At 32.7% G+C, this 12,151-nt stretch overlaps 1 protein-coding gene across 1 annotated transcript; it reads right to left on the reverse strand.

The window, feature by feature from the left end:
• Positions 1-821: 821 nt before the first annotated feature.
• LOC147398569 (UPF0481 protein At3g47200-like) lies at positions 822-10,074 on the reverse strand. Its single transcript, XM_086446739.1, has 3 exons — positions 9,915-10,074; positions 9,276-9,618; positions 822-1,479 (listed from the first exon to the last, which is right to left on the reverse strand). The coding sequence occupies exons 1-3, from the start codon at positions 10,072-10,074 to the stop codon at positions 822-824; spliced, it is 1,161 nt and encodes a 386-aa protein (XP_086302865.1).
• Between the last annotated feature and the right edge of the window lie 2,077 nt (positions 10,075-12,151).

A 12,151-nucleotide genomic window follows, 5' to 3' on the forward strand; every position in this document is an offset into this window, starting at 1 on the left:
AAATAAAAGGGGTATAATAAAATTGGTGCAGTACCAATTGCTTAACGATCATGGTATTCCACATTGAGTAATTCTACCCAGATCCATGTTCCCTATGATGGGCTGAGAAATACTAGATCAAACCAATTGATTTGTTTATAAAAAGGGTAGTCGTCCCCTTCCAATGTACGCTAGATTTAATCTCCATCATATTTAGTACAAAAGGAAGTGGCAGTACTTCTTTTTCCACTGTATTGGTTATTCTTTTTCAGGTTAATTGAAGATTCCATAAGGATTGAGCTTTATTTGGCATCGGATCTTATAGCCACTATACAGTCATTTCGTCTTCCCAAACAGGCATATTATTTACATTTTGGATTCGTTAATCCTCGTGACCTTTGTTCCTCTAGATCCTGGATTTTTAGTCTTAATTCTTGTTCAAGGGTTTAAATTCCCCAACATCATAGACTAATGAACTATTATTTTACTTTCCAAGCAGTGTAAACAGTAGCGATTCCACACACACAAACAGACACATTTCTTAATGAAACATGGCTCACTGTAAGTACAAAAATAAACAAATTGAATCATTAAGAAAATTAACAAAATATATTCAATTTCCCCATAAGGGATCCACATAATCATTGGAAAAAAAAAATTTATTGACCAAAATATGCATTCATTAATATATAAAAACAACCAAACATCTTAGAATATGTAAAGAGAAACAACTAAGAGCTGAATACATGTAATCAAAAGGGTAATTACTAAAATACAACAACTGTTCATTGATATTACAAGAACTGGGTGTGACTTTGGAGGAATGAGAAGAAGGGGTGTCTCTAAGGAAGAATGGAGAAAATAGTTTGTAATAAAGTTAGAATTATAATTATAAAGGCAGCAACAACTGAAATGATTGACCAAGGAGTGTTGAAATAACTTTGCATTAAGATTGTCCGCCATTTAGGCCAATCAGTTTGGCAATATTTATTAACTCGGTGGTACATCCCATCGTAATAAAAATCCACATATGGTAGATCTTTTCCAAGACTATTTACGACAAGTGCAACATCTTCATGGTCCCTGATGGTCTCCATAATCCCTTTATTACAAAGTAATCTTACATCCTTCGTAGAGTCAATGAGGATATCCATAAATCTAACATAAGATTTGATCTGAGTCGTATAATCACGATCATATTCCTCCAAGCAAATGAGATTTTGGAGAAGACAACTTGTTGCTTTTCCCAAATAGAAAGGAGGGATTTCTAACACCCCTGTATGTTCATTGAATGTGATGTCCAGTAGTCCACCATTACCATTGTCCTTCTTCTTGAAATCCACTCCTGCCTCCCAAAGATCTGTGGCAGAATAAGTGTGTCCCCATATTGGAGAATCACCGATATCTTGTGATTGATCAGGGGGAAGGAGAAAATTGCGTATCAAGTCCAATATATGTTTGCCAGATTGTACTTGGAATCTTTTAATTGTAGGTAATATACTATCAAAGTAGCACATTACAAGTTCATTGAGTGAGCGATTTCCTTCGTTTGAGGCCCTAGTTAGGTTGAACAAACGGCCCAAGATAAAAAAAGGAATCTGATTTTCAAGTAATATATGAAATCTTTTTTTAATACAGTTGTCATCCAACTTGTACTTGAGAAGGGGACCACTTCGGCCATCTCAAATTCCTTTATATGAGTAGAATCTCTCAAGGATAAAACAACCGTCAAGTAACATCATTTCTATAAATTCGTCAAGTAACATCATTTCTATAAATTCTTCAATACTAAGGTTGATTGATTCTGCATAGCAATCACGAGCTTCTTTCTCCATCTCCCTAACAGCTTTGACCCATTCCTCCAAATTTACAGAATTTTGAGAGAGGGAAGCATGCAAATACCATTTTTTATGTTCTTCCATGATTTGTAAGCTTTCTTTTCCACAATGAAAAGGGCCAATAGATACTACTTGAGGTACGAACATGTCTTCTTTTCCTCGTTGAAGAATTAGGGAAACTCTATAGATACATGGATGTTGTGAAGGTTTTGGATGAATTTTTCTTTTGATCGACTCAGCTAATATTTTGTCGGCCACATCTTCAATTTCAGAAGAAACATGAATTTCTCCCATTCTTTCATGACTTCCATTCTTGTTGAACATCTTTATCCCAGTTTGCTTTAATCAAACATGCAAAGGTTATTTAAAAAAATAAATAGTAAGGTTAAACATACAATTTCATTGTCAAAATATTAACTTTGTATATGAGAAAGATATGGTCATCGATCTATCCATTATTTTAACCAAAATTGCTATAAAAAAAATTATTATAAATTTCCATGTTCAATATGATCTAAGAAAATCCATCAATAGTAGGGCTTCCAATTGATCCGATTTGTTCCAATCCAATAACTTTGGGTTTGGATTCCAATAAGGACCCAATCCTATTAGGTTCTTATCATAACGCTTTTCTGTCAACCATATCCCAATGTCTTACGGACATTTCCCATAAAATGTGAGAAATTATGTAAATTATATTATTTAAATAATTTAGTTTGTTTACAATTTATATCTGGCCAATATAGATCTGATCCAATTGTCATTGGATTGGGTCTGGATCCTGTTATTGATATCTGATAAGAGTCCGATCCAATACTTATTGGATCAGCTTCAGATCTGATCCATTCCTAATTGGATTGGTCCCAAATCCACTCAATGCAATCTGGATTCGATCCATTAACAGTGCTAATTAATAGAATCATTCAGTGAGTGATGTTCATATGGTGTGATCTCAGTTAATGGTGAACTACAGTAATTTAGTGTATTATTATTCAATTGAATAAGAGAGGCATTGCAAGCATAGCAACAAAAAAGTATTTTTTTAATAAAAAAAACTCGACTTGCATCCTGATGATTAAAAGGGGAAAGAATATGTAATTTTCTTTTCAATTAGTGTAAGATTTCCAAGCCGAGTTGCCTGGAATCATACCCCAACTCGAAAGTTCAGTACGATTAAAAGTCCAAGACCCAGAGTCCACACTCAAAAAAGAAGCCCACGCTTAACAAATACGATGAGCCCACGATTTAGAACCTACGTTGCAAAATTTAAGAAGCCAGAGCTTCGAAATATTCCAAAAATAAAGAAGCCCGAGCTTCAAAAACAATGAGCCCACGCTCTTGGAACTCACGTTCCACAACTTAAGAGGCCTGAGCTTCAAAGAGCCCATGCTCACAAAAGAAACACGCGTTCCCCAATTAGAGAAATCTGAGCTTCAAAGAGCCCACACTCACAAAAGAAACACGCGTTCCCCAATTAGAGAAATCTGAGCTTCAAAGAGCCCACACTCACAAAAGGAACCCATGTTCTACAACTTGAGAAGCCCGAGCTTCAAAAAACCCGTGTTCATAAAAGCAACTCGTGCACACCCCAATTTGCACAAAATCCACCGGGAAATTCCAAACTTTTAAAATTTGACGTTCAATTTCCAATAAAAGTGAAAGAAGATTGATTTTTTGGATGGAAAAATTAAGGATATTTTATAAGAGGTTCAAGACAACGTTGAAAAATAGGTCAACATAACTTATCTTAGAGGTTCTAGCACTTGAAGAAGACAAATTTTTGAGTGTAAAATCCAAGATTTTCTGATTGATTTTGAAGAAGAGAGCATTTAGGTAACTTTTTATTGGCCTTCTTTGTATGTTAATTAAAACATCTAGGGGTATCTCAAATATTCAACAAAACATGGATGGAGAATCTAAATCTCCCAAAAAGTAAAATACCAAAACTGGTATAAGCTATTTTTTGAAAAATGTTTTAAAGATGTGTTTGATAAATAATTTTGGATTCGTAGATTTCTACCCGTTGCACCCTCTCTTTCTCTCTCTCACACACACATAGGAAAAAAGAACTCATGGAAATGAATTCATATGTTCACACGCACAATCTGGATGGTGTAAATGCAAAATCCACCGATTCAAATTTATCTTAGAGTACCAATAAGATAGTCAACAAGATAGTCAAAGTATTTTGTCTTATATGGACTAAAAGTTTCAGAATAAGTTGACTTTTTGAGAGGATCAGCCCATTTTGAAACTTTTAACCCCAATTAACAAATTGAATAATCGTGGACCATCAATTTCTAGTGTTAATTTGTAAAATACTTGTGATGGGTCTAAAAGTTTCAGAATGGGCTAATTTTTTGTAAGGATTATCTCCTCACCATAAAAATCATCCTCACAAAAAATCAGCTCATGCAAAACTTGTAATCATATGGGACAAAACTTTGACTCCATTTTGGCTTCCTAAACATAAGTCATATGCTCAAGATTGAAACATAAATCACTAAAGATAGAGCAGAGTCTAGAAATACCTCCAATAGCTTACAACTATGTCAAATTCCACGTTCAAAAGGGTGATGTTTAGTCTCTGGGCACCTCAAAGTTAGAAATGCTCCTTCACAACCATTGATCTGATTACTAGAATCACTTCCTACTTATAGGAATTTTAAGAAAGACTGTAAATGATACCTTCATCCATCTCTAAGGTAAGTATGGATTCTTTTAGAAAATCGTCATGCTCACAAAATAAAAATAGAAAAAGAGAAAGACAATGAGGACATGATTCTCATGATTAGATCCAAAACTTACAAGCCCATCAAAGTATAATTTAGAGTCCGGCTAGCCTTACTTTGATAAAGAGGAAGAAAAGGTCTTACTAATACTCATCCACCATCGAAAGGACCTGGAGATGAATTAAACAAGTCCTCGATATTTGTAATAAATCGGCTGGAGGTCTTGTTTTATGCATCTCAAGGTCCTTTTGGCAGTGGCTGAGGCTTAGTAAGGCCTTTTTCCTCACTATCTTAGTAAGGAAAGGGTTTCTCCATAATTTATTACTGATGAGTTTTAATTTTGACTGGGGGTTACTTCTTTGTTTACCTTGCAAGGTAATTCAATTAATTTAATAGGTTTAACCAATAAATCATGGATTTTTAGGACCACCCTTTTATGAATATAAATAAAGGTATTTTAACTCATTGAAAAAAGTCCTATATTTTTCTATCCAAAAATCTATCATATCATACTTCCACAAAACTCTAATTAAGAAGAATCAAGGAAAATGACTTCAAACTTTTCTAAATTAGTGAAATAGATACATTTTCAAACTATTTCCCAAAGAGGGTGGTATGTACCTTTTTTTACAAATGAGTAGTGCTACACTGACTTCCTATAACACTACCTTGACCAATATCTGCACAGTGTTATTTTCAAAGTCACTTCTGTTTCTTTACAAATATTTCTCGAGAGAAATATTTATGAATTATATCTATTTGTTGCATTTTTATTAAAAATCTCCCTTAGAGTACCTCTGACAATTTCAAGGGAACCTACTTTCTCAAGCTTGTTACTCAACAAACATTGAAGTGGGCCCACATCACTTTAGAAGATTAAATATTATACTAACCCTTAATTCTTTAAATAAAATACCATGTGTCATCTTTAACTTTTTCTATTAAAAATTTTGTAACTTGGGATTTTATCTACTTCAAAACCTTCAAACTCAAGAATAAAATTGAACTTACAAAGAAGACATTGGAATTGGCAAACCCTTGATTTGTTTTACTCGATGTCAATTTTTAACTTGTTTTGTTAAAAAATAATAATAATAATAATTTATCTTCAATCTTAAGATTCTATCTACTTCACAATTTCAAACCTCAAGAAAGATAGCAGTTTTTAGAGATAGATAGAAAAAATATCTCTTTGGATTGATTATTCAATCTTTAGAGTCAACAAAAAATATTCAATAATGGAAAAAAAATTTCATGCATAAAGCAAATGTGACCTATGGATAATAATCATTATTATATATACATTTATTTTTTTTAATATACAATTGGGCTATATTTTATAAATATTCATTTTTTTTATAGCAGGCGAGCCTATTAAAAATGTGACCTATGGATAATGGACATTATTATGTATACATTTATTTTTTTTAATATACAAATGGGCTATATTTTATAAATATTCATTTTTTTTATTCGAGAAGGACGAGAGAAGTAGTAAATATGGATTCTTTCATTAAACCTTACCAACTCATTATTTGGATCCTTTCATTATTAAAACCTTGTCAACTCATTGACAGCTAACGTCATGGCTGGAATATTTTAGATTCAATCTGATATCTTACAAGTTTTGGTTATCAAAGAATCTGATACATTTGTGTAATGAAAATCATCCTAATTTGAAACTTTTAAACCCATTAAAAATATTTACAAATTAAAGATAAAAAAATCAACAATTCACAATTCTAAACCACTTTTAATGGGATTTTAATATTTTATTTATTTAAAAAGACGAAACTTCTCTCCATCTCTCTTGTAAATTTGGATTCTTTCACTAAACCTTACCAACCCACTGTTAGACACATACTTAAAAATCCTTCAAAGTATAATTGATCCTCAAATTAATCTTTGATATGGCTCTGTATGTTACGACTAGGGCTGTCAATGGATTGGTGATCGGATAGGATCAGATCAATTTGGTATCACTCCAATAAGGATCAGATCAAATTTGGAATTGATCAAACTGGATTCAATAAAAATAGTATAAGGTCAGACTTGATTTGATATATAAAATCAAAATGAAATTTATATATTTTAACATAACGTATAGTATATAATTTACATACCTTCCCACATTTTATTGGATCCAAGAATGAACCGATAAGATATTAAATTCGAACTTTATTAGAATCCAAATCCCCGATCGGAATGAATTAAACTTTAGGTAATGATCTGATCCATAACAACCCTAGACATGGCTGGAATTTTTTTAGTTTCAATTTCATATCTTATGAGATTGGGTAATTAATGAATGTTAACAGCTTGCTCGCGACATGATCCACTAAATAAGCATGAAAAAGGTATATATATATATATGAAAAATAACATCAGTGACCTTATGTTTTAAAATATAGCACATATGGTGTTAATTTATCTTTTTTTATTTTTTTATTTGTTTTTACAAGTAACAAAATGGTGTTAATTGCTTTGGATAGAAAGTGGAAAGTATTGTACACTTGTTTATGTTGGATCTTTAGGACACTGAATAGACAATGTTGACCCTATATAAGAGTTGAAATACTATCATTTAGGGGTATCTTGGTAATATTAAATTTAAAATAAATTAATTATATGTAAATTATATAGCGGAACAGCTGATTCAAAAATTCAATGGCAAAGGGACTATATAATATATACATTTAAGACTATCTTAACCATATCCAATTTAAATATTTATATAGATGTAAATTATATAGTGCGGGGAGGACGATAGTAAATATTCATTTTTATTTAGAATTGGATTATATTTTGTAAATATTCATTTTATTTTAAGGATGAGAAAGGAAACTTCCCTCTATGTCTCTCTGGTAAATATGGATTCTTTCATTAAACCTTACCAACCCATTGTTTGGCAAAAACTTAAAAATCTATCAAAGCATAATTGATCCCCAAGTTAATCTTTGGCTTGGGTGTGTTGATCGTGATTAAGACTGTCAATAGATCAGGTTTGGATTGGATAGAACTGACTCAGATTTGGAATTGATCCAATAAACCTTGGATCAGGTGCTTATTGGGTTGGGTTCTATCGAAACAAACTCAATTCGATAAAAGTAAGATTGGGTCGATCCCGATTTGATATATAAATTCAAAATGAATTTCATAAATTTAAATATAATGTCTAATATATATAAGGAAATGCTAACATCTAAAATCTCATGGGGACGTTAGCATTATCCAACACTTTTATTTTTCAGTAATACCCTTTTTCATTTTATCTTTAAATGAAAAAGACAAGGACATGTTAATCATTTACGCAATAAATGCATTTATTATGTTGGTATTTATTGTCAAATCATTTACTACAATAAAAATATTTAATTCAAAATACTTAAATGCTTATACCAATTATTATGTAAAAGACTAATACACATTTATCTTTTTCACTAAAAGACAAAATGATGGGAAAATATTATTTGAAAATTTTTGTTGGACAATGCTAACGTCCAAGACCTTATGTGGAACGTTAGCATTATCCAACATTTTTTTTTCCAATAATCCCTATATCATTTTGTCTTAGTGAAAAAAGATAGAGGTATATTAGAGTCTGTTTATTATAGATTTCAACTTTAGCTTCAGGATTCTGTGTCTAGGATAAGCAAAAGTTTAGAGTCTAGGCAGTTGCTTTTAGGAGAATCTTGTTTATTATAGAAGTAGCTGAAAAAGTAGTAGAAAGAGGGTTGAATTGATTTTGTTGTTTAATCAATGAGTTAAGAAGAGATTTTGCGGTATTGGCTTTTATTAGTGGTTCCCGCTCAAAAGCAGCCCCAACAAAGCTTATCAAAAACATAGTTTTTGGCTTCCCGGAAAAGTTTTTAACAACAAACATGTTTTTTTGACTTTATGATACGTCTACAATTTGAGGTATAAACATATCTTCTTTTCCTTGTTGAAGAATTGGGGAAACTTTATAGATACATGACCGTGGTGAAGGTTTTGGTTGAATTTTTCTATTGATAGACTCAACTAATATTTTGTATGCATCTTCAATTTCAGACGAAACATGAATTTCTCCCATTTCTTCATCTCTTCCATTGTTGTTTGACATCATTATCCCTGCTTGCTTTAACCAAACATGCCTAAAGGTTATTTAAAAATAAATAGTATGGTCAAACATTCAATTGCATTGTTCAAATACTGATTATGTGAACATGAGAAGGACGTGATCATCAATAGATTTATCATTTAAAAAAAATTGCTAAACTTTTAATAAATTTCCATCTTAAATACAATCTAAGCAAATCCATCAATAGTAGGGCTGTCAATTGATCTGATCTGATCTGTTCTGTTCCAAAATATGCATTCATTAATTTATAAAAATAACCAAACATCTTAGAATATGTAAAGAGAAACAACTAAGAGTTGAATACATGAAATCAAAGGGTAATTACTACAATACAACAACTGTTCATTGATATTACAAGAACTGGGAGTGACTTTGGAGGAAAGAGAAGAAGGGTGTCTCTAAGGAAGAATGGAGAAAATAGTTTGTAATATGGTTAGAACTAAAAGTATGAAGGCAGCAACAACTGAAATGATTGACCAAGGAGAATTGAAATAATTATGTATCAAGATTGCGCGCCATTTATGCCAATCAGTTTTGCAATATTGATTAACTCGGTGGTACAGCCCATCGTAATAAAAATCCTCATTCATTAGGTCTTTTCCAAACCTATTTACGACACGCGCAACCTCTTCATAGTCCCTGAAGGTCTCCATAATCCCTTTATTACAAAGTAATATTACATCCTTCGGAGAGTCGATGAGAATATCCATAAATCTAACATAAGATTTGATCTGACTTGTATAATCACGACCATATTCCTCCAACGAAATGAGATTTTGGAGAAGACAACTTGTTGCTCTTCCCAAAAAGAAAGGAGGGATTTCTAACACCCCTGTACGTTCATTGAATGTGATGTCTAGTAGTCCAACGTTACCGTTGTTGTTACCGTTTTCCTTGCCATTGTCCTCATTGTCCTTCTTCTTGAAATCCACTCCTGCCTCCCAAAGATCTGTAGCAGAATAAGTGTGTCGCCATATTGGAGAATCGCCGATATCTTGTGATTGATAGGGGGGAAGGAGAAAATTGTGATCAAGTCCAATATATGTTTGCCATGGATGCCAGATTGTACTTGGAATCTTTTAATTGTAGGTAATATACTTTCAAAGTAGCACATTACAAGTTCATTGAGTGAGCGATTTCCTTCCTTAGAGACCCTAGTTAGGTTGAACAAACAGTCCAAGATAAAAAAAGGAATCTGATTTTCAAGTAATATGAAGTCTTGTTGTAATCTAGAAGTCATCCAACCTGTACTTAAGAAGGGGTCTTCTTCGTCCATCTCTACTTCCTTTGCAAATAAGTAGAATATCTCAAGTATAAAACAGCCATCAAGTAACATCATTTCTATAAATTCATCACGACTGAGGTTGATTGATTCTGCATAGCACTCACGAGCGTTTTTATCCATCTCCCCGATTGCGTTTACCCATTCCTCCAAATTTGCCGAATTTCGAGAGAGGGAAGCATGTAAATACCACTTTTTATGCTCTTCCGTGATTTGTAGGCTTTCTTTTCCATGATAAAAAGGGCCAATAGATACTACGTTAGGTATGAACATCTCTTCTTTTCCTTGTTTATGAATTGGGGAAACTTTATAGATACTTGGACGTTGTGAAGGTTTTGGTTGAATTTTTCTCTTGATTGACTCAGCTAATAGTTTGTTGGCATGTTTAATTTCAAAAGAAACATGAATTTCTCCCATTCTTTCATCACTTCCATTGTTGTTTGACATCTTTATTCCTGTTTGTTTTAACCAAACATGCGAAAGGTTATTTAAAAATAAATAGTATGGTCAAACATTTGATTGCATTGTTCAAATATTGATTATGCGAACATGAGAAAGACGTAATCATCAATAGATTTATCATTTAAAAAAATTGCTAAACTTTTTATAAATTTCCATGTTCAATACAATCTAAGCAAATCCATCAATAGTGCGTAGGGCTGGCAATTGATCTGATCTATTCCAAACTTCGGTCCTAGACTGAAGATTTGGATTCCAATGAGGACCCCATCAGATAAGGTTCTGTTCCCATAACTTATCGGAACACTTTAGCATCAACTATGTCCAGATCTAATAGGGGCATGTCCAATAAAATGTGAGAATGTATAGAAATTGTATTATATACTCTACTTAAATAATGAAGTTCGTTTATATTGAATGGGTTGGGTTGATCCAGACCCGGACCTGATCTAATTGACATTGGATTGGGTCTGAATCCTGTTATTGAGACTAGATATGAGTTCAATACAATGCTTATTAGGTCAACTCCTGATCCAATCTATTCCTTATTAGCTTGGTCCCAAATCGAGGCCTACCCTATCCAGAACGGATCCATTGACCGTCCTAATCAATAGCATTATTCAGTGAGTGATGTTGGTATGGTGAGTTGCAGTTAATAGTAAGCTACAGTCACCCATCATATCTTTATTACAATGGATAGAGAGGCATTGAGAGATTCAATCCTTCTCCAATCCCATAAGTATTAGAGAAATTGTATTGAGCCTTTTTCGACCGAAAAAATCTAGCACAAGCTTGGCCCATCTGTATTCAGGATACGATAAGGTGTCTCGTTCCTATAATAGAAACAATGTCTACTTGGCACGTTTTAATTGGAGTTTTAAACATATTGGGCTACTAACCAAGCCGTTCTTCATGTGGCATGCAGCCTGATATGTTTAGTCTCCAATGAAAAAGTGTCATGTAGACATTGTTCATTTCTATTATATAATGGGAAACCTTACCAGATCGCAACTCAAACCAAATATCACCAATTTTTAATGCAGATATTACTAAAGGAAAATGCTCTGGTAACATTGAAATTGACATCAATTTGGTATTTGTCATGGACTAGATGAGATTTAAAACCGAGTTTTAAAACCATGTTCTAAAGTAAGAATTATAATCACAAGATCAACCATCATGAAGCATAATTTAGGAAAAAAGGGAGTTGAGGACCAAGAGGTCAAATTGGCGTTGAATTTTTCATTGTCAAATTATTTTTTTCAATGTGCCAAAACTGTCAAATTAATGAAGGATGGGAAAAATTCGACAGCTCTAAGCCGTCAAATCTGGGAATATCAAGAATTTCGATGGTCCTACACTGTCAAAATTCAGTTTCTAAAATTAGTGGGCCTTGGTCTGTCAATTTTTTTTATTGAATTTTCCAATTTCATGTAGTGATTGTTTGGATTCTTTGATTATTTAAACCTTACGAACCCCTCCTTATGAGCAAACTAAACATCCATCAAAGCATAATTGATCCTGAGTTAATCTTTGGCCTAGCTGTGTCGGTCATGAGTCATGACTAACTTTGGCAGCTAGGTGGAAGTTTGACAGCCGTTCATTTTTAAAAAAATTGGAGTTAGTTCAAAAGAAATTATTTTTATTTTTTATTTTTAGATATGAGTTTTTCAATTTAACTTAAGAGGGCTGTGATATTGGACTTAAAAATCATACTATGTTAGCAAGGAAAAGATTTCAT

This window comes from Akebia trifoliata, chromosome 7, assembly GCF_017979445.1.
Source record: "Akebia trifoliata isolate Shusen 1 chromosome 7, ASM1797944v1, whole genome shotgun sequence".
Taxonomy (NCBI): Eukaryota; Viridiplantae; Streptophyta; class Magnoliopsida; order Ranunculales; family Lardizabalaceae; genus Akebia; species Akebia trifoliata.